This window comes from Serinus canaria, chromosome 3 (genome assembly GCF_022539315.1).
Source record: "Serinus canaria isolate serCan28SL12 chromosome 3, serCan2020, whole genome shotgun sequence".
Taxonomy (NCBI): Eukaryota; Metazoa; Chordata; class Aves; order Passeriformes; family Fringillidae; genus Serinus; species Serinus canaria.
In genome coordinates, this window is record NC_066316.1 from 77,521,928 (window position 1) to 77,546,088 (window position 24,161).

At 37.2% G+C, this 24,161-nt stretch overlaps 1 protein-coding gene across 1 annotated transcript in view; it reads left to right on the forward strand.

Annotated features, from left to right (window-relative positions):
• Positions 1 to 24,161, forward strand: part of RNGTT (RNA guanylyltransferase and 5'-phosphatase) — a 172,097-nt gene that overhangs the window by 135,910 nt on the left and 12,026 nt on the right. The window contains exon 14 of the mRNA XM_030236035.2: positions 997 to 1,063. Within this exon, the coding sequence (XP_030091895.2) occupies positions 997 to 1,063 (67 nt within the window). The remainder of the gene's footprint in view (positions 1 to 996; positions 1,064 to 24,161) is intronic.

Here is a 24,161-nt window from a genome sequence, read left to right on the forward strand (position 1 = left end):
ATATAAAATAGCAAACACTTAATGTAAACTTGGGGCTACTGAGAAGTATGATGCATTTTTCCCTTTAATCAAAACAGAAACTGTTTCTAGGCTTTGTAATCAAAAAAGTTCTCATTATTATGAGGAACCTGTATTTCAGTGCAATGCTTATGAGGCTTTAAAATGGAGGGAATGATTGCTGGGCCTTTGCTTAGCAAGAGGAACATTGTAATTATGCAGTCAGAACAGAACACTGCTCTCGAGCCCTTTTTGCTGGCCAGTGATGTTCTTGTCAGCCTGTTCGTAACAGCAGTGCCCTAATGCTCCTCTGGAATTTGGAATTTATGTACTGATAGCATTGACTTGCGTGGTATCTGCAGAAATCAGACTCTCTTCCATATATATGAACAGGCATTTGAGACAACTTATCCACTGTCCCTCTGGATTTTGGTGGTGAATGCAACACCTTTATTAAGACTTGAAGAGAACAGCAAGCACAAGATGTATCTGGGGCTCTTTTTATTTAGCAAACCATTAGGCAATATTACAGAGATTCTCTGGCATTTCTCTGCTTGTAGTGACGTCTTTTTTGTATTACTGTGCACACTTTTATGTGCCTTAATCGGTTCTAACTCTTGGGCTTGCTGCTCTGAATGTGTGTTTATGATTCTTTTCTCTTGCTGTCTCTTGGTCTCTAATGGTCTCTAATAAATAGAAAAGGCACATACCTGCCATTCTCCCACATTACTGAGTGGCATCCATCAGAAAGAAGCAGATGAAATTATTTTGTTGAAGACCTGCTTGCAACATAAACACAAATTACTGGTGTGCACCCATCTTTAATGCACATTTTCCTTTTTTATGGTAGCTCACATGGAATTGTATAACCAGATTTGCAAGGGTAGCTCTTGCTATTGTGATGAAGATTGGTGCTAGGGTTTGGTAACAATTACTGCAGATGCAGAAAAAACTTATGGATGTAAAGTGATATCTTAAAAGATTTTTTTCATTTTTTAGGCTACTCACCCAGAATGTTGGTCTTCTTTATGTTGGAAACTTTGACAGACCTTTTGCACAAATTAAGGTATGATTAATAAGCTGGGGGGGAGGGGGCTATTTCAATTATTTCATTTCTGTATGATTTAGAGAACTGCAGGACTTCAAGTTATCACTATAGCTTCAGGAAAAGCAGTGGGAAATAGTGCTGCTTTGGTTATGTTTACCATATTCTGGATTTGCTTTTGGTTTAATCTGTGCTCTTAACTTGTCAAAGAAGTTTAGTGTTTCCAATCATCTTTTGATTAATTTTGACTCTGGTTTAATTACCAGAAGGTTTTCTTGTCAGAGACATTTCAAAGCAAAGCTACTTTTGAAGCCCTGTAGTTCTTTAAGTGATCCTTGACAGGGAAGACACTGCAGTAAAAAGCACAGATTGTTTTCCCAGTATTATTAGATTTATTATGAAAGACTCATACAATTGCTGGAAAATAATTTGCTTTTTATGACTTATTGTTTCTTTCTCTTCAGAGGAACTATAATAGCTTCATGTTTCTAATTGCCAGTTGCTAAATAGTTATTGCCATGTCACTTGCAAACAAAAATGTTCTGCAAGTATATATGGACTGATTGTGACGAGTGTTATTGATATTTTCATTAGAACAAAGAGAGGGAGGCATTTGCATGTCAGCCAATACACTGCTTTGTGGAAACGTGGTATCTGTTTTAGAATGCTGAAGTGTTCCCATGTCTTAGATGATACCTGTAATTATTACATATTTTGCACTCTTGGCTGCATTGTTCCCTCCATCATGTGCATATGCTTGTGCTTCTGAATTTTAAAAACCTTGTTTTTGTTTTACATCAAAATGAAACCTAATTTCGAAAACTCAGATGTGTTTTGCCTTCCCTTTGCCATCCCTAATTATGTTACTAAACAGTATTCCCAACTGTATCTAGCAAATACATTTTAAAATTTAAACCTTGGTAGTGTATTAAAATTATTTTAAAATAAGAAATTAATGCTTTTCATCTTCCTGTTGCACTCATCTCCCCAGTTCCTGCATGTGTATTATTCAGTTTGGCTAATAACCAAACAATTGAAATGTTACTTGCATGAAACAGCCTGCTAGAAGTTCCTTCAAAAATAACCTTGTATACTTTTGTTGATACCTCTTCAGCCCAGTGCTTCTTTAAAAGCTTTATAAGAGTTAACTGTTCTACTGTTCTAAATGAGGCTCCATTTCTGCCTGCTCCATCCACTTACAAGAATATTAAGTAGCAAAATGGGAGGTTTTTCCCATGGCTGGGAAGAGTTTAAGTCCCCTGGGTGGAAGTGAGAGAGGTGAATACCCCATTTGTTTTCGGCTGCTTGCAGTCAGCAGTGGTACCCCTCCTAATACTTTGGGCCAAGGAGAAACCCTTCTGTTCACAGGAGAGCTGCAGAGATGCTGTACAGGATCCAGCTGCAGGACTGAGTGGCAGGCCACTTGCAAATGCTTAGGGAATGAGGGCACTAACAGGATAAATACAAAGCATGCAGACAGCTTCCTGCAATTCGCGTGCAGCGTCTTCTCTGCTGGAAGTGGAATCTGCATCCTGGTGCCTAATAGACTCACTTGGACTTCCCTCCCTCAGTATGTCTGAGGGATTTTCCACTAAATTTTCAACATACAAGGCCATATTATCATTGTGAGTTACGGTAATATTTTATATCTTTAAAATCTATTGCCAAATTATTCTTTTTGTGTGGGAGCTTAAGAAATTCTTCCAGCTGCTTTGGAGGGTTCGAGACTCTGCTTAGGGGGCTCAGAGGCTTTGGCACAGAGCTTAAGACTTCTGTGCCTTTGATTTATCTTTAAGAAAAAACAATTACTAACTTTTATATGAAAGATTACAAGCTATGAAAGTTTAAGTAGAATGATAGGGAATTTATCACAGGGTGAAAAAGTCGATTTTGAGGTTTTTTAGAATGGAGATTCAGAGGGCAAAATGGAAGGATTTGGGCGTGTCTAGCTTTTCTCTTTTTTCTTCTTAGCCTCCATCTTCTGCTGTGATGTTAGCACTTTTAGATTAGTTTAGAGCAGAAGCTCACTGTCTAACATAAGTGACAAGTATTAGAAAGTAATTGTAAACATTGTATATGTAATTTTTAGTATAAAGACATAACACCACCCCGGGGGCAGAGACAATGCCTCTGGCTGTCTTGCTGAGCAGACCTCGGCAAGACAGGAGAAAGAATTTTATAGATAAGATACAATAAACAACCTTGAGACCAAGAAATGAAGAGCCCTGACTCTTTCTTCAAGCGCCGGGCTAAGAAAAGAGACTTTCTAACTTTTCTCAGGGTCACTCTGACCAGCTAGAGACCCCCAGTTTTTTGGTTCAACCTAGCTTTTATGTCAAGAGAAGTGATGAGCAGCCATTCTCTATTCCTGATCTTAATCTTCCTCTCCACGTTACCCAATCTTGCATCCTCCAGACCACAGGAACTTGATCTATTTAATTGTTCCTGAAATCCTACCCATATCTCTGATCAATTTTGTGTTTTACATACCCTTCTGTATTTCTATTGTTGCTTTTTTTAGAATAGGGGATGGCATAGTGTTGAAGATATGGGTGCAATAGCATTTTCTGTTGTGTCTGCAGTTCTTTATACATGGGACCTAAATACCTCATGTACAGTTAATTTGAGTAAGTTAATACTGGACTTTTTGGTAATATATCACTGGTGTAGTCTCATCCTAATAGGATGAGACTACACTAGTGATATATTACGAAAAAGTAATCACAGAATAGGTTAAGTGGATAGTCAAAATAAATTTCTGCTGCTGCCTTTGAAAAACAAAGCCTGTTTTCCACTTAATTACTGGGGATTACAATGATAAGTTTGAATAAGCAAATTCCACAAGATGCACTCTATAAAATATAACTTATTTTTGGAGCTATAGGGACATATATGGCTGTATCTTTGCACACTGTTGCTTTGCTTTGCTTTGCTTCTGGTGCTAAAAGCAATGCTGCAGTGGTGGGCTGATTGGTGTGGATTATTATTACCTTCAACTGGGAAATGGCATGTAGTTAACAAAGACAAAAAGCTTTTGAAATTGAAGCTCCTCTCTGATTGCTTGAGATTCTAGATTGATTTTTGCTGCATGGCAACAGGAGGAACTGGTATAGAGTGATGTTGTCACACCTTTATAGGGATCTTCAGCACCAAAAAAAGAAAAAGGGAGTAATAATTCACACTGAGACTTGGTGGTGCAAAAAGAAGTTTTTGTACTCTGGAGATGTTCAGTGGTCTTTCATATCTGTTGGCACAGGTTTCTTTCATTCTTCCCCCAGCACTTCCTCAGGTGCTTAATATGCTGTTGCTAACTATCCCATCAGTTAAAAGACCAGTGAACTACATGTGGTCCTTGAATATATATAAGGCAGACTTATATATATATTGGTTCAAATATACTTTTACACACTGTGTGATAGATTGGTCCCTCCTGTTATATAAATTACCCACTCATGTTCATTTGCAAACGTCCCAAGTATTACGTATTCTATTAGGATACAGCATTTTTTGCCAAATGTGTGCATTAAGGAATGCTCCAAACGACTACAGTCCTCTGCCAGTGTAGATTTATTACTCAAAGTGGACCATTATTAGACAGCAGTACTTCCAGTGCATTTTAGTGCACTTTGAATTGGACAAGTCAGAATGTTACCAGGTCTTTGAAATATTCATAGTAACATATAAACTCCTATATAGTAGTCACATATAGTGCTCATATATTCATGTTTCAGTTTATATGCATTTACAAAACTGCAAAAAGAAAAACTCCTTATCAAAGTATCCCTTCCCAAAAGCAAACATGTTTGACTTTCCAAAACTGTGCAGGAGATCATTGCAACAATGTCTTTGAAGATGAAGAACTGTAGATGGTGATTCTGGGAAAAGAGTTTGAAATAGTAATGTCTCTTCTAGGATGATTTTTCTATGTCTTTCTTTCTTATATCAATAATTCATTAATATATATTAATATTTATAATGTTTCTGAGACATAGCTGAACTGATAAGATTAACTGAAATTACCTGATCTTCCTCCTCAACTTGCTTACAGTGGTATCACTGGTTGTGCTTGATAGGGGTTGGATATCTCTACTTCATTATGCAAGAGAAATGTGAGTCATTCACTCCTGGAGCTTTTGAATCTTGCATCTGGTAGCAGATGGATAGAAGAAATGGGGAAAAAGAGTCTTCCTGGCTAGAGGGATCTGCCTGGAGCTTAACTCCTCTAATAATCTGCTAGTTCATAGGTATTGCAAGATTTTATATGTTGCTATTTTGAACAGAGTTTATGATAGAATATTTAAATTTTTGCAGTGTTTGTGATTGCTCTTGTTCTAGGGTAATATTTAGTTTCAGTAAGTTCAGTGACTTATATAAATGATGGCTGTTTCAGTTAGCTTATGAGACAATTAATTATTTCAAAATTCTGCTATGGTAATGGCTTCTAATTTTTTTTCCCCCGGAGAATGTTCTTTAAGATTATATTGAAGGAATCAATTTAATAGAGGATAGTTACTTTCGAAAAATTAATTTTGTTTCTAAATAAAATTATTCTAAATTATTGTTTAGTTCTAATGTCCATTCAATGGTATTGTACAACTGTTTCACTATAGATGTTGGCTTTCAGTGTCTTCTCCCATTTAAGCTATGTTAGTTGTAGTAACAGTAGTGGTTACTGTTACTTCTGCTTTCTTTCAAAGATGTCTGAAGCAATGCAATGATTTGCAGCTTTCTTTGGATCTTAAGTCGTTTAGGACCAGTGGTTTTCTTATTTATTAAACACGTCTTGAAAATTTGATGAAATGAAAAAGGTTTCTGTAAGTGATAATCTTGATCAAGAAGGTAAAGTATTGTCATCAGCTGGAATTAACTGGCAAGCTTTCTTTTATATTTTTTCCTAAATATTGTTAGTATTTTTTTGCAAGGATGATATCAAAGCAAAAACTCTATCATAGAAATTTTGTGTTTTTTAGAAGTAACTAAATCTATTGTCTCAGTATACTTAATAGTTGCCCAATGGAAGGGCATGTTACTGGGGTTTTATGACACATTGTTTTTAAACTTGAGATTTGATCAATGTAGATTATAATGAAAACTTAGCTGCACTATATGCAGTAATTATATCTATAAAGAAAATCATACTGCTTGGTCAATTTATTAGGATTGTCAGTTTTTGCAGTTCAGTTCCTAGTAGCTTCTGGGGTTAGGGGAAATGGTTCAGTACACTGTGTTCTCCATTATTAATAAGTAATGAAGCTTCTGGCAGTCTTACTATGAGCTAATGACTAGTTTCATTTTTTGGCTTTCTTAGCACATTAAATTACCATTTAAATAAAGATTAATTACTACTGTTTTATTTTTAGTATTTTAAGAGTAGTTATTAAAAGTTTCATAGTAACTACTACTTTGTTCAAAATAGAATTGTTCGATTTGATAGAATATGAGGACAGTTACATTGAAAATAATATTTTGAAAATAATAATGTGTTGTTAGTATTTTGGTTTTTTATGAGAGGATCCTAGTGGAAAGATTCTGAGTTTTGAGTTTGCTTCTGGGGAATTTGCTGCTGTAGTTACAGCAGTCTTGCTGTCAAGGACTAGAAGGGAATCAAGATCTCTGCTCTGGCCTGCACATCAATAGTTCTAATCTGTGATTTTATTAAACTTGAGAACACTGTTGCTGATTGCCGAGACAGCTAAGCTGACCACCAACACTCCAGGAATGTAGTTTGGTTCTAAGCTATTATTTGTCCAACTGCCTCATTTTCCCTCAGCAAATACACTTTTAACCTAAAGCATGATAAAGCATTGTAAAGTTCTGCCAGAGAGAGGTTTGCAGCAGGTAATCATCCCCAAATAACTTCTGTGATCATATCAAATCAGAACCTGTATACTCTCCAGATAAAATCCATCTACCTTTACTTTAAGATCTGCAGGCAACAGCTCAGCACCTCAGATAATTTACTGTAATGTTCCCAAGAGCTGAAACCTCATGAGCTGAAACCTCATGAACATAGCTGTCTTACCTTTGTCCAAACACCCAGACTGAACTGGTGTCTGAGAACCAGGTCAGACATAATTCATGACTCCTTCAGCAATGTCACTTATTACTGATAATCAGCAATGTCGCTGATTACTGAAAGGATTGGCCACAATTTGCCAAACAATCCTTTCCTGAAGAAGAGGGAACAGGAATGAGTTTATGGTCTTGCTGCTCTTAAGAGGTTATTTTTTAAGGTAGGATGAGCTGCTGATTTCTCAACTGAAGCTAACATGTTTTTTTTCCCTGATAATGACTTCTACTACCAATGAGTGACCCCAAAGCTTGGGATGCCCTTGTTTAGGGTACAGGTCTTCAGACCACTCCAAATGTGGAGAGAGAATTAGTCCAACTTTTGCCACACAATCAGTTGCTGTCCAGAGAGAGCTCCACAGTAGCAGTATGTAAAGTTCTTTAGCAGAAAATGTTTTCCCTTTGTGCCTATTGACAGCCACTAAGAGTATGCTGGTGTCTTAATTATTTGGAACTTTGCTTACTGGACTTTCATGCATAATCACAGAGATTTTTTTGTTCACTACCAGAGCAAATAGTAGAGCAAAAGAATTACTCATTTATTATGGTCAAGTCATAACCTGAATTTTGTTTTTGTAGCCTCTCTCCCCTTCTTACTATTTTGTGCTGTTACTGTGTTTTATGTGATGTGAAATGCCATAGAATATGACCTAGGGAAATCATGTCCTGAGCTTGAAGATGGTATAGCCTTAGAATCTCTGAAGTGCGGTGTTCCTGAGAAAACAGAAGTGCTGATTTATCTCTAAGTGTTTGGTTCTGGCTGTTCACATTTAAGACAAGTAATTTCAAACTTAAAGAGACATCACTGAGTTGAACAGGGGCCTGTCAAATTAAAGACAAATAGCTGTAACCTTCGTTAGCTTAGCAACATAGTGTCAGAGAAGGATTGTTTCATCTTCTTATTACCAGAGTTAACATGGACAGTGAGGGGAAGAAAAATGGGAGGAAAATTATTTTTAGCTAGGAAAGTAATGATAGGACAGCAAATGTGTTATCCTGGACAGAAATAATTTAGTTCTGAAAGCTGAAGAATGCTTTCAGAGCTACAGATCTGGATCCAACCTCCACTAGGAACAAATACCTTGAAAATACCTTGACAGTTTTGAGAAGGAATGTGATAATTACATGATTTGGTGATTGTGAGAGAAGAAGATAAATCCTGGTAATCTGAATCTCAACATTTCATTAAACACAGTCACTCTAAATTAAAACACACAGGATGAGGATAAAGCTGTATAATCTGCCTCTACTGAAGCTCAAACTGCATCTTTAGGACAAAGTAAGCAACATCAATTATATATTCTTATTACTGCTAACAGTCTTCCGAGAGAACTGGTGGGTGGCTCTTACATTTTATGGAGTTTTGTGGGATGTTACAGCAGGATTTTCATATCCTCTTGCTACTTGCTTTTGTAGAAGCTGTACTGGGCATCATTGGAATTGCTAGTCTTGGGCTGTTGAGAATCTGTGTAAAGAAATCCTTCTCTTTGTTTTTATTATTCTGTCCTTTGTGGTAACCACCTATACTTGTGTGTCATGCAGAAGTCAACACATGGAAACAGTTTTAGCACCAAAACTTAAAAAAATAGGGCTGATGGAGAGATAATATTTCAAAATAAATTTCTCAATATAGTGGGAATTTAGTATTTTGTCCTAATGTTTGTTGGTACAATGACAATGTACAGTCTTAAGGGAAGTCTGTATGGGTCAGTGCACTTCCAACTCGTGGGAAGTCATACAGTGGTGAGATAATGCCTTCTGGAGTCTGAACCTGTCCTTTTCCCCTCCCTCCTTTCTTCTGCACTGTTTCCACATCATTCCACAGTACTTGGTCTAATTCAGCATCTATTTTTTATCTTCAGGGTTGTCTGAGATACATGAAAAGTTACCTGGCATAGGGTTGTGGATTGTGTTTGCTTTGGCAGGAATGATGAAAGGTTTTACATTAAAGTTAATTATTTTCAGCAGCAAGATGGTTTTTAGGAGAGCACTGTAGGACTTGGAGTGAACTTTGTGGAAGCTAGAGTATTTAGACAACTTGGAATCTTCTGTCCCAAGCTCAAGATGCCTTTCTTTGTGTCCTAAACAATAATCTGAACAGATTCAATAACTGAATTCTGAATTCATGAGAGCAGTGACAGAATCCATGGGAGATTCTGCCCTACCCACACAGTTGATATCTTGTAAGGAAGGTGGGGGAGGTGCTAGGGAGAATTTAGTGAACAAACTGCAAGTTAGAAAATGTAAGGTGCTAGCAAAAAATCACCAACTGCTCATTCCTAAATTATATGTTTGTTAAAGGTAGAGAATTTATCTCATTTTGAAAAAAAAGGCACTTTTGAGCCACTACTTTGAGAATTAATTCAGAAAAAAAAAAGCATATGGCTTAATTCTTTATCCCTTGATCTCTTCCTTGCCTTTCTCTACATCTTGACATTGTTTGTTGCAGCTTTTCTCAATCATATTTGCTTCTCTTAAGGGCAAGAGGTCCTGACTGCCTGTGTGTTTCTACAGACCCTGGAATATTAAAGCTCTCAGTCCTGTCTGGGAGTGTTAGACACCAATAATAGAAATAAATATTAATATATTATGTATTTGCATTTATATTACAGTAAAAGTCAGCATACAGTGGACATATTTATTTTCTGTAGACATTTTAAGGAGAAAAATAAAATGCTTTAAAAAAAACCAGCCTTAGAACTGGTGATGTAAACAGAAAGAGAATAGCTATGAAATCTGCATTAGCACTGCAAAAACTGAAGCAGTGATTCTGTATGCTGACACAATTGCTGCCCCTAAGAGCAAAATGTTAATGAGCTATAATTTATAAATTCACTCTCTTCTGATGGATCAGGCTCCATTTTGCTTTTTGTCATGATTTTAGCTATGAATTCAGTTTAAAAAAATTGTTCTCTGTAAAGCATGCAGTGTTCTATATAAGTCCACAGAATTAGAAATATTACCTCTGCAGTTTTTTCTTGTTGCTGCCAAAAAGATAGAATAATTGTTTTTTTGTTTAGGAGTATGATTTTTGTTGGGGTTTTTTGTTGAGTTTTTGGGTTTTTTGGGGGTGGTGGGGGGGGAGCAGGTTTTGTTATTTCAGCTCCTAGTAGTGTTTTCTTGAAAATAAATGTAAGTTTGTTCTTGGCAAGTATGGGGTGAATTAAGCCTTCTGGAAAGGTTAAAATAATAGTTAATTGATTGTAGATCTTAATTTATTGGGCATTTTTTACCTCTGTATTAACTGTGTAGAGAAAAAAAAGCCTTCAAATGCTTTTCATGAGTATTGTAAAAATGAACAGATTGCAGTTTTTCAAGCCTTCCATTTCCTGGGCTTACAAATGCATCTTAGCAATACAAAATCAGTATGATCATACCTCATTTCTCAAAAAGCTTAGAAAAACAAGTGCTGACAAAGGAACCTCAACAAGTTCAGTAACAGCAAATTCAGAGTTGTGCATCTGGGGGGGCAGAGCGAGCTGATGTCTTTGAGTGGCTGCACAGCAGCTCTGCAGAGCAGCACCCAAAGGTCCCAGTGGCCACAAGCTGAGCTGAGCCAGCCACGTGCTGTGGCACTGGGAAAGGCCAACCACACCTGGGGTTGTCTTAGCCAGGGCATTGCCAGCAGGTCGAGGAAGGTCCCTGTTCTCAGCTCAAGCGTTTCTGAGCGACACCTGGGTAACTGTGCACAATTCTGGGTTCCCTGGGGTATGAGAAGCCACCCCTCTGGAGTGACCTCTGTGGGGGTCATGGTGAAGGGAAGAGCATATGGCCTGTGTGGAGAGGTTAAGGAAATAGGGTTTGCTTAGGAGAGAGGGGTAAAGGGGGCACTCATTGCAATCGTCTTTCATCTGAAGTGAGATTGCAGAAAAAAGGAAAGTCAGACTCTTCTCAGAGGTGCCTGGGGAAGGACACCAGTCCTTCAGGAAAGGAAAATGGCAGGAAAATTCCAGTTGGATGTAAGAAAAAATTTGCATGGAATTTGGTGGGGCAAAGCAGCAGGTTTCCTGAAGACACTGTAAAACCTCTGTCTGTGGAGATTTTCGAAGTTTAACTGGAAGAGACCCTGAGCAACCTGACTCATCTTTGAAGTTAACCAGCCTAGAGTAGAAGGCTGGATTGAGTGTTGGCTGGGTGTCCCTTCTGACCTGAATTTTTCAGGTTCTGTGACATTTTGGAGTATAAGCAGTCACTGCTGTGAAACTTAACTAATTCATAAGGATATATTATTGGGAAATTTTAGAGTTGGATGTTTCTGAACCTCTGCTGTTACTGATTGAATAGCATACATTAATTAATTTCAGCATACAGTATTCCTGTCAGTTCTTCCTTCTTATCTTTTCCAATGGCTGTGACCACAACTTGGATTATGCAAGTTTTTCAGTATTTCCATTCTTAGTATCTTGGGATCTTTCTTGTTATATGTTTACCTTGAAAGTGTATTTTTTTCTCATAATACAAAAAATACAAAAAGATGCACCCTTTTTCCATTAAGAGGTAGAATTGCATTATATTCTTGAGATCCTATGGTCCTCTTTCAAAGAACATGCTGTGTTTTCTTCACTAAAATGTTTATTTAGAAGAAGAAAGATGAGTGTTTTCCTTTGAAGTCATTCTGCAGCTGCTTTCCCGTAATGACAGTATGGATTTTTTAATGGAGTGTGCGGTATATGTTGAAAATAAAGCATCTCTGTCTTAACCTAAAAATTTGTGAATCTAACTGGAGCTGAGAGAAGCTGGTGTTCTTAGGAACGTGTCTGAAACTCCAGAGGTTTATAGATTGTTCAGAGCCATATAACTAATTTAAAAAGAAATATAGCAAAGAAGAAAAGAAATTGGAAATGGCAGCAGTAGCTAGATTAGTAGCAAAGCTCAGGAGTAAGGGGCTGGAAGAAGAGCTGCCTGTGAGTAGCTGTTGGATGTAAATGAACCAAGAGACTTTGGAAATGTGTCAAATGGCTTGTTGTGCATTAGTAAGGGAAGAGGGTGTGTTAACAGCATTACAATACAGGATACCTGAGGAAACAACACTTGCATATATGCTGGGAGGTCACAGTCATGCTATCTAACATATCTTCCCTTCCCCTACATCTTGTCTGTGGCCCCTGTTCCAGCAGCAACACCCTTGAAAAAGCCTCCAGAATTAATCCCTGAGACGATTAGTATTTTCTTGTTCAGTTGTTATGGTTGGGGTACTTCTGTTGTACTACCCACAAGATTAAGCCAAAACCCAGTTTTTTATCACATTAGAGATGTTTGATTTGGAGTTTCCCATTTCCTTTTGTTTGATAAGTAATGAGATTTGAAACCAGTGTAGCTAATGTATCTGCCATGAGACTTTAGGGTTTTTATGGTTGTTTTTTTTTTTTTTTTTGGTTTTTTTTTTCCCCTCATCATTTCTTCTTCTTAAATTCATTTCCTTTCTTACCTTACTGGTAATTTTCCAAGTATTTACCATTGACCCCCTATGGATACCATTCTGAGAGGTACGGTCAAACAGAAAACCGGATTTTCAAAATGATAAGCAGATTGCTCTTATGGTAGCTTTCCTGTGGCCAGTGGTATGGAAACACACTGTGATAAATGTGAGCATTAGGACATGCAGATTATGTCTCATTATAATAACACATTAATAAACAGTTTATTTTCCACTTCGAAAAGATGGCAAAACAAAAGGCTTAAGCTCTGTTTCCGAACCATAAAGTTATTGCTCACTACCAGTTAAAAATTGCTGAGAAAGATCCTGGAAATGAAGGGTTTGCTTTAGCAGTAGATGAGCATAGATATTGCAGATATTTCTCATCTGCTTTGCGTTGTGCCTTCATACTTGTCACAGTGGAATAACTGATCAGGTCATTGTAAAGCTGCCAGATTTCTTGTGCTGTAGTGCAAGTTGTGCTTTGCTATTGTCCTTGTCCTCTTTGTCACATTGTTATTTCACAAGCTTCAGTGTTTGAGAGTGTTCTGGCTCCCATACATGGGCGATTTGGGGTTGGCAGCATCTTTTGTTTTGCTTTCCTATGTTTCACAAAAATCATCTGGCAGAGAGAATGATTTGTCCATGATGATTTTAAGCTCTTGAACATGGTAATTTGTTGCTGCAGCTGTTCTTCTGTTACAACTGCATTGTCAAACCTGGTTTGGGTGTGCCTCTGCACATAGAGAGTGTAATTTGTTCTGAATAATTGAGGATACCTTGATGACAGCAGCTGTTTATGGGGCCAGCTCCTATGCTTGAGTGAGTGGCAGTAGGGACTGTTTTTTCCTTTGATGTAGACATCCACACGCTTAGTTTCCATAAATGTGATTGCATTTGCATTTTCTTTTGACTAGAGTATAATACTCAGACAGTAGGATGGTGTGCTCAAGTTTCTAGGAGGTTTAGGCAATTTAGGAAACTTATTGTAGATAATTGTCTTCTCAGAGAAAGTAGTGTCCTAAATTTGTATGTCTTTATTCTTTCCATCAGAAAATACTCATTTCATGCGATGTTTGTGATCATAATTGTTCTTTATTGATCTGTTCTGATTTTTGAAATAAGTTCTTCGTATTTTATTTTATTTTAGAGGCTTTTGTTAGGTAGTGGAGGCAAATCAAATAAAGGCAGTGGGATGAATAACAGTCAAAGAGAAAGAATAAATAAAAAAGTAGATTCTAAGTAAAATTATAAATATCAGACCCTAAGAGAAATTAAATCTAATTGAAAGGGGCAGCAAAAGATGTTTAAGGCATTTTTTACCATTTCTTAGTTGTTTGTTGTTTTAAAGAATTAGAACATCAGCCAAGATCAGGCTTGAGGGGGGAAAAGAAAGCAAATTGTTACTGTACAGTTTATAGGCAGAGAGTATCTAAATTTATTAGGCTTTTTAGAGGTGAATTATTTTGAATCTGGACTGAACAAATGAGGTTGAACTTGATAAATGAGCTTGAACTTGTAGTACCTTTGCGAAATGCAGATGATAATGTCTTTAAAATAAATTACTCATGAATAAATCAAGATGTTGAAGTTGCAAAGGGTGAGAGATGGTATAATAGGGAAATTCTTTGACTAGGAAATTGTTTCTGAGACCTTTCTTTATAGTATACGTAAAATGAATAGTGAATATCATGAATGAGAAATATTTTAAATGTCAGATCCTGATAACATTGGAGAAAAAGCAGTTGATGGCAAAAATTATTGTATTGAGAGGTACTGTGCTGGTTTAGGGCTAGTAAAAGGCAAATGCAGATTAAATTTAGATAAATGAAGAAGAATAGGATTGCAAACAATAACACAGAAGGTAAAAGAAATACCAAATGAGATAATTATGCAGGATATCAGCCTTGAAAGGAAACGGGGTTGTAGATAATATCCTGTCTAATTAGAATACCTATAAAGAAGGTCACATGATCTAAGTTCAGCCACCATAGACCCTGCAGGCTGCCTGTATAGGTGGTGGAAAACAGTGGAATCCAAGGGTGAGTCTGGGATCCTCTAAGAAAAGTGTCTGATGGTTGCCTCACTGAATCGTTCCAGTCACTTTTTAGAGGTGCCAGTCTCTCTGGAAATTACATATAGAAACTAGCTCCTGAATTTTAAGTAACTAAATAATGGTGTAAATACTTGTCTTGCCTTTCTCTCTGGCCTGTTCTAAGTATGAGATTAAAGGCTGGAGTAAAACCACATTCTTATTGTAGAGCTGTTTTAACTGGAAGTTTGCATTTCCAGTATAGTATTCTCCACAGACAAGTCCTGTAGCTCAATTGTCACTTCAGCTACTGGTAATTGATTTTCAGATATCCATTTTTTCCACCACTTCTATCCTATAAAAGAAGTCTTCAAAACCAGGTAAGTCCTACAAGTTTAGGGTCTGTTAGAGCTCTGATGAAAAAGTTGTTGGCTCTTAGAGAAGGTTAGCAAGTAAGGAGGAAGATGTAAGTAAACTAGATTATGCTCATGAAAGAGTGGCCTGTAGGGAAAAAGATGAGATTTCATACTAGCAAAAGTAGAAGGATGCTGATCTACTCAAGGAAATGATAAATAGCACCTGTACAATTCAAAAAATGTCCTTGATATCTACAAAGCAGTAATCCTAGGGGGAAATGGAGCTGTACATAAACAATAAATCAGGTAAGCATATTTCCTTTTGAATTCTTAATTTGTTTCTCTATTTGTGTAATTTACACGGAAATATTTAAATTATTTCTTCATCAAATTTGGTTTCACAGTTCTTATTGCCAGGGTCACATATACGTTTCTGTGGCAGTTTTCCAGAATGGTTATAGTATTGGTAAAGTTTCACATTTGAGAGAGAAATATATATTAAAACTCAGTTGACTAATAGTGATGCAGTATCTTGTTATGCAATAGGTAACAAAACCATTATTCATTTACTTTTTATTTGACAGTAGTAAAGCCATCGTGGTTTTATCTTTCTAGCATAAAGTGAGAATGAAAGTGAAGAACAACACAACTCAGTGGTGTTATTATATTTCAGCAAATTGAAATTGTCAAAATGCCACTTCTGATTCTCTCCAAACAAAAAAAGGTTGATTGTAAAGACAATAGCATATTATATCTTTGGGGAAAATAGTTCAGAAATATTTGAAAAGATCAGAAATGTGGCAGCATTGTTAGAACCGTTGTGCAGAGACTTTATTTGTATTGCTGAGAACTGTAGATGTTTTCATTTACTGGGAAGGGAACTGTAAATACCCAATATTGCTTTTTATGTTACTATCTTCAGTGAGTTACTGTTTAATTGGTATACAGAAAAATTTCTGCCAGTGAGTTTACAACCAAATGCTGTAATGAAATGTCACTTCTTTTTAAAAAGTGGTAGTTTCTCTTGGTTTGCTGAAGTACTAAATCCATTTCAGTAAATGAATCTATTGATTTTAGCTTAATGTGTTGTAATAAAAAATATTTGAGCATGTTCTCAGTGGTAGATTCATGAGACGCCGTTCTGGATTCTGTACCGGCAATGATGTGAGATTTTTCTCTTATTTTTCATGCATGAAGTAGTGAAGTCAGCATTGTTTCAGAACAGAAATAATGACCTGGTGTCTGCTGGAAGCCAGTTGTCTCACTCAACTGTGCAGAAGTCATCCATGGACTCTGACTGGGTCAGCCAAGACCCTGACAGTGCTTTAAGTGGGAGGCAGTGAGGCTCTAGCCAAACAGCTCTTGAACCTCTTGCCCCTTGCAGAGGTGGTTAATGCTGACCGTGGTCCTCACTGCCTTGAGGAGCTGCCCATTGCTTGTGTGCTCCTGCTGCACCACACAAGAAATAAAATGCCCCATTAGTGTCGTACATTAACCTACCCAGGTGTAATTTAACAGTAACACACACAAATGCAGCCCAGCTTCTGCTTCATTTGGTTAGTGGGTCATGGTTAGCCATGCTTGATTGGTGATCATTGCAGGAGCAGATTAACTACATGTTGTAGCATTTCTTTTAAACCTTGCTGGGGTGTAGGGAAGAGGCTGGTCTGTAGTAGAAGCAATGTAAAGGAATGTGCAAAAGCAGAATTAGAGACAAGAATGTTTTTGTTTTCTTAGAAAATAATGCGAAGTACAATTACTGCATTTTACTGCCGTCTCTTTCCACCTGTTACACTTTGGATACCATTAGTGCATAGAAAGGGGTTGCAGAATAATTTAACTTCAATAGAAGGAAAGCAAAGGACGTCTCTGATTAATTTGGAAGGACGTTTATAGATCAGTGAGTCAGATTTTGGATTTGCAATACTAAAGTTAATGCTAATGCAAACACTAAAGCAAACAGACCTTGAATTACTTAATTACTACCTTGTTAATATTTCATTCAGGACTTTAAGGAAAAGTCTGTACTAACTAATTCCTAATTAGTAATTAGTGCTAGTAGTTATAGCAGGAAACTGCAAACCAAGGCTTTTTCATTAATTTCTGCACTGTGTGCACTCTTGCCTGACAAATCAACTCCCTTTTACCTTGGACTTCTCAACTGCAGAATTAGTACCTACAGCTGTTTTATCTAAAGCGTGCTAATGAAATGAGTTTAACATTACAAGTTACTTGTACACATTACAAGTGTTTTAGAATACACTTTGAGATTACTGGGTAACAGATTTACAGAGTTGCCATTGCTGTTACTTTGTTTTTCTTTTTCTTTTCTTATTTTTGTTCTTGTAGAAAACAGCCTTCAAGGATTATTTTTTTTCCTGGATGGAAGTCTTAATGTCACTGGCTGTCTCCAGAAAGTGCTTTTGATGTTACTTGAAATACTATTACATCATGTGAAAAGCAAAACAATTGTTTTTAGCTGTATTTGTTAGGGCCTTAGGTAGGGCCTTAGCAGCTCAAACACAAGTGTAGCACTTGAGCAGAGCACTCGAATTAGGCTCAGAATTCTGGGGAATTTAAGAATTGGCCCATGCAGAGATCTTTGCAGGAAACAGCTTTATGACAAGCGTTTTCTTGGATACATCATACAGTTAGAAAACTCAAGCGATTTTCCTTGGCTTTGCTTGCCTTAGCTTTTGCAGACTAAGTGGGTGGAGTAATTTCATGAAATTAGAATGAAGACTAAATGTTGTTGCTCGCTTACTTTGTTATTGATCCCACATATAATAATAAAATGTATGGACAAAGCCATGAAAAGTGTGCTCATGTACAGTGGGCTTTCCCGGATTTCCTATCTTTCAGGGCTTTGGCAGGACCAGCTATTAAACAATTAATTACTTCCTGTTATCAGCATTCACCATTTGAAGTTGCAATCCCTTTTAGCTGACAGTAAAACAAATACTCTGATACAGTCTTTTTTCATTTATCTGGAAACAGTGCTGCCCAAACAGACCAAGAACTTTATAGGTGTCTCCAACCAGATCTTGCAAAATCCATTATATCTTCTGTAGCCAGTTGTGACTCTTGAAAGTCCATGAATATTCTCTATTCCTCTGCCTCGTGATTACTGCGTCTGTGTTGCCCCACCCCACATCCATTACCATGGTATCCTGGGAAATCTGGCTTCCAAACTCTGCAGACTCATTAATAACGAAGCAAGGAAAGGAAAGAGCAGCTTGCAATGAAAGGTAAAGCACTGAGAATCCCTCTGTAGCCTCATTTATCGACAAATTTATGCCATTGATAGATTAGCCCTTGCTTACCTTTCTTTCAGCAGCCTGACCTCATCAGCTGGCAGGCACCCTAAAACCATTTGCAGTTTCTGAGCCACGATTAACTTCTCTGTCGAGCCCCTTACATTCTGTAGCCCCACAATGATCAGGAAGACCTGTGTGCTTAGATACTAGATTGTAGGTCAGATTATACATCATGTCATTAATTGCTTTTGAAGAAGAAGGAAAAAGCTTTCTGTGTCTTAAGCCTCAAAGTCAGTTAAGCTTTGAAGTTTAAAGGAAACCATTCAAGAAAGGGGAGGGAGTTCATGCCAGCTCAATACTATAAAAGCAGATGAGAAGTGGGTTAGGGCAGTTGACTTTCACTACAGCACTTCCTTTGATCTAAGCTAATTTTTAAAAGTCTGCGTTAAGTCAGCAGCTATTAATCTTTTTGTTGTGGTGTATTATCTGTAATGGGAAAAAAAAAAGATTATTTTCCTTCTAATTGAAATCTTAGAAGGATGAAAAATCCCTAACATGACTTTTGCAGCTTTTTTCCCAACACATCTTTGCTTTATTATTTTGATGTCATAGCACTGCTTAGATTATTTCTGTTGTTGTTGTTGTTGTTTGGCTCCTCTTGGCTTTATGTTGTATATTATTGCAGTGTTCCATCAAGGCATTTATCAGCTTCCTTATTCAAGTGGTTCTAACAGTCACCTAAAACTCATCCTATTAAAACTCATTATTTACAAAAATAAAGGTGGAATTAGCAGAGTTGTGAAGTCCAGCCTCAACAATTAGGTGTAAGAATGCCTCCTCAAAATGGCAGGGTTTTAAAAAATCATTGTAGCTTGACTTTTCTTCTAATGTATTACAAAATAAAAGTTTGTGCTTTATTATTGTCATGGTTTAAGTCCATCCAGCAGCCAAGTCCCATCACTCACTCACTCACTCACTCACTCACTCACTCACTCCCCCAACATCAGAACCTGGGAAAGAATAGGAAGGGTAAAGGTAGAAAACTCATGAATTGAGACAGAGACAGTTTAATAGGGAAAACAGAAGCCGTGCACTCAAGCAAAGCAAGGAATGAATTCACTGCTTCCCAGTGAATGTTCACCCATGGGTGTTCAGCCATGCCCAGGAGAGCAGGACCCCTTCACACCTAGCAGTGACTTGAGAAGACAAATGTCACTACCCCAGATTTTCCCCCTTTCCTCTTCTTCCTCTGCCTTATGTACTGAGTGATATTCTATGGTCTGGAATGTCCCTTTGGTCATTTGGGGTTACTTGTCCCAGCTGTATCTCCTCCCAACCTCCCAAGCTCCCCCAGTGCCCTCCCCACCAGCCTGGCAGTACAAAAATCAGAAAAGGCCTTGGCTCTGTCTCCACATCATTACCACTGTGTTCAGCACAAAACACAGTCCCACACCAGCTATTGTGAAGAAAGCTAATGCTAGTACAGCCAAAACCAGAACAAGTATATAATACAAATACAAAACCTGAAAAATCAATTAAAAGATGTTTTTCTGCTGTAAGAGACTTCTCTGATTTCAAGATCTGACATTCTTCTGAAAAAAACCTATTGCAAGTACTGTATAAAAGCTACAATGAGCAAAACTGAGCTCTCTTCTCTGGCTCAAGACTTTGGTTCTTAGAAGTTTTGGCTAATGACAAACAATTCAGTCTAATGGAGTAGATGGGGATCAAAAGAATTTCTATTTCTTACAAGTTCTGTAAATCTCTCTATGTTCTAGTGTCAGATTTGTGAGTTACTAGGAATTGCCTCCGAAGTTTATGAAGAAAAGTTACTATTTTTTGTAAATATGTTCTAGGCAAAACCCAAAATATATTAAATATGGGAGATTAAAAGCAAGTTTGCTATTTCTGGTCTTAGTTTATCTGCACATTCTCTCTGTACAATCCCAGCGTTTTCAAGTATTAATAGGGCTTCTAGATGTTGAAAACATTTATAAATTTATAATCTTGCTCCCTACCCCCATTTTTCTAATAATGCTTGCATAGCATGTTTAATAATTTACATACCACTTAGATACCAGTGTTTGATAAAGTCAGTATGCCAAATTCAGCCTCCAATGATATATTCCTTTGTTTGCCTACCATAGTGCAAAATACAAAGTAAAATTTTGATTATGTCTTTCTTAATGTTGTTTTTCAGTAACATTCTAAGGCAAAGAAATTTGAACCGTGGGGGATGCAGATCTGCTAAGAAACCAGTTTGGGCTTTGTTAGGCAGTGAAGTAGACATATGAATATATTACATATGATTATCATAAAATTAGGGCCTGGAAGTAGAACAGTCATGCTGCTGCATTTTAGACAGTACATTTATAATAAGCTGTAATAAGGTAAACACTTTGAATGGATATAAGAAGAGGCATTACTTGTGATCACAAATGTGTGTTCAGTTCATGCTTTTGAAGCTCAATTTAACACAGCAAACAAATTTCCTTATAGTGTTGACACAGTTGTTCTCAGTGGTGAATTTTGATTTATGGGGAAGAAACTTTGAGCAAGTGGTTGTTTGGGATCTAAATGGAAGAAAAGAGTATGATTCTTAATGGCTGTAATTTGAAAGCTGTGTGTTGTACGAGTAAAAGTGGGTTTAAAAGACTCACTTGCAATTACTTGATACTTTGGATTTTAGTTTAAATTTCTTTTGGTGTATTCTGATATGATTTGGCATCTTTCTGAAAGAGTATAAACCCACGGTTTCTAGGGAACGTTTCAGAAGGCAGATAAGAAATAACGAGAATTAGGTTTAAGGCCCAATCCTGACGACACTAGTGTGGGCTAATTGATGTTCTGAAGCTGCTCAAAGGCATATAATTTACAAGGATAAGAGCTTGTAGAGTTGGGTCCCACATGAGTAGCCATCAGATAGTTTCTGAACTTGTAAAAGTAGTTTTTCCTTCCATAGAAAGGCTGATGGGAAGCTCCTGATAGCCCAGCCCTGCGGAGTCTCCCTCCCTTTCCTGGTTCTGTGACAAGTGACAGAATCCCCTGTATGGTATAAGAAGTACAGGTAAAACAAGGTTAACTTAGACTCCTACAATAGCAAGAGCTTGAGTACAGATGAAAAACAACAATATGAGAAAGTGTCCTGTAAAATCTGTGTGTGAGAAGCACAAGTATTTGTCTGGAAATCCATCCTATTGGAGGTGAATTCCAGCACGTGAAAGGCAGCAAATGTCAGAAAAACTCCTCGTCCTATTCCAACACAATCTTTTAAGTTCTCTTTCATTTATTTTGAGGTGTAGGAATAGTGTTGCCAAAGTGATTATAAAATAGTGAATGCATTGCTTTGTCTCTGGAAAATTTGTTTGGGTTTCTGCTGATAAATTATTTACAAGATTTCAGCTGCCCTGTGTCACAAGATTTCTTGGTAGCATGAGTGTAAGTACCTGAGGGGTAATTAAGATTGGGTTTAGAGAACCTAATGGGGGGTAAGTGCTTTCCCTGTGGTGCGGCCACAAACTATCTCTTTCTGCCCCATTTGCAAACTGAGAATAATAAGCCTTAAGAATTAATAATTTATGAATGAGCTAAGTGGTGTTTTCAAACTATATTCTTTACTAGTAATGTGTAACTCCCGTCTCCTGGATCTTTGTGTCTCATTATGCAGCACTCCCTGTTTGGGGCAGGCTCCCTTTTGCAAAAGCAGTCTAAGTGAACAAAGCACAAATGAGGGTTAAGACTTCTAAGACTGGCTTTCACAAGCTAGATCGTGGCAAGCGGAGGTACAGTCCTCAAAATGTATCAGGCTGTGAGTGAAATATTTTCTCACAGAATCATTTCTGTATTATTATTTCAGCTTTGTTTGCCAGATTGCTCTGTATATCCTTGTTCTCCTCCCCCTCGTACAGTTTAACTTTCTGATTGGGTGGCTTTTTCTTCAGAAACGTCCTGTGAATTCCTTATCCTTCACTGAAAGGTTTTGATGGAGTTTGTTTGTTTGTTTGTTTTAATGGTTTTTTGTTTGTTGGTTTGGTTTGTGTTTTTTTGGTGGTGGTGTTGTTACTTATTTGTTTTTGCATAACCTGCTGAACAGTTCTGCAGTTTGCTGTGGCATTTTACTACTACAAAAATATCTGCCTGTTTTTCTTTGGAACTTAAACACTTTTGAGCTTCAGCACTGTCTCCAGGGATTATTATTATTAGCACAATTATATATGACGTGCCAAAACCAAGGTAGCTATCTTTGGCCTCTGCAAAGTTACCCCAGGTTCTTGCAGAGCATTGTTTTTACCACTTCCTACAAATTCATGGACTGTAGAGCAGGTGAAGCTCTGTTTGCACCAAATGCACATCGTCTCTGCAGTAAGGTCTTGCTGCCAACTTGCTTTGAGAGCTCTGTTGCTGCTCTCTTAATGCCTGGGTGTTTCTGCAGTTCCCCTGAGAGTTTCTTGCTCTTTCATCAGCATGCTGAGGGTCAGAATTATATGAGCTGCTTTTTCAATAAGACTTTATTTAAGAACTCATCACAGCAGAGCTGTGCCAAGTTCACAAATCTTCAGCACAGAATTCTTCAGTTTTTCAATTTTTACAGGAGATGTACAGATTTTTCTTTAATCCAGAGACCTGTGATGATTACAATGCAGGGGAAAGGGATACCAATCTAGGAGGACAATAATTTATTACTTTGTTTCATTTAACTATTCAAGATGTGTATGGACACCCAAATCTCTGCCTCCCATTCTTGGTGATGATTAAAAGAAAATGGGATTTTTTAAAGCTTTAGAGTTCTCTCAGGAATTAGGTGGAGATGGCAATGCCTAGCAGGAAGATCAGCTGCTCTTGGAGTAATGTAAATGCCTGAACTATAATGCTCAAGAGTGTGCAAAGACTTTATTAGTTTTCCATGGCAAATGGCTTTACCATTGAGTAAAATGAGATGTAAAAAAGTATATTAAAAAAAAAAACCACTAGAAGAGTGATCATTGAGGAAAACACAGGATCATTTGTGCAAACACATGTCTATTTCCACATCTTGGTCTTAGCAGTTACCAGTTACCTGCTTTCTCATAGATGCCAGTGTGTTCCTCTGAGAGTCAAAAGCAAAGCTCAGGAAAACATTGGTTTCTTACAGATAGTTCAAATGGTGTTGCAAGGTCAGGTGTACAGGAGACCTTCCAGGATACATTAAGAAACCTATTTCCAGCTGGCACTGAAAGTCATTAAACTTGTAATATCACTGATAAGAGGAAAGCTTTTTATTTCTGATGTTTCCATCTGTCACTTGCCAGGAAAACCCCAGGACTCCAACCCATTATATGTGTCAGAAAACAGAATCCATATTTTTAATTACTACATGTAAGGATGAGAGATTCTTTGAGAAAATATTAAATCTTAAAAAGAAAGACTAAATCATGAGAACTGAGAGTGCTAGGCATTGGAAGTGAAAAACAAACAAACAAACAAGATCCACAATTTTAAAAAGCCTTATTCTTGTAATTGGAAACATGATTTTTCTTCTTTGCTTTTCCCATGATCCTACAGTGCTTGGTGTTAGCATTGTGGTTTAATGAACATGAACAAAAGTGCTACAATTTTATATTTCTTAATTTTCTTTTTCAGGAATGACATCTCAAAATTGGAGCATTTCTGTTTCCTATGTACATAAGAAGCAGCATAGTTGCACTTGGAAGTCTTTATTAATGTTAAATAACCATCTCGACTGCATTGTGTTTACCCAAGCTGATAACCATTTGTTGGGTAAACATTCCTCAAAAAGGAAACACAATCAGTATGTTTAGTTTAGCAAGAAATCTATGGTTTGATAAAATAATCTCTTGAATTGTATAAAGAAATTGATATTAAGCTGCATTACAAAAATCTGTTTGGGCTTGAGTAAAAATGCAAAGCAGATTAACTGATTAACTTTTTCCAGCAGACAGTATTCATGTGGTTCAGTGTACAACTTATGTGAACAGGCTTTTAGTAACCA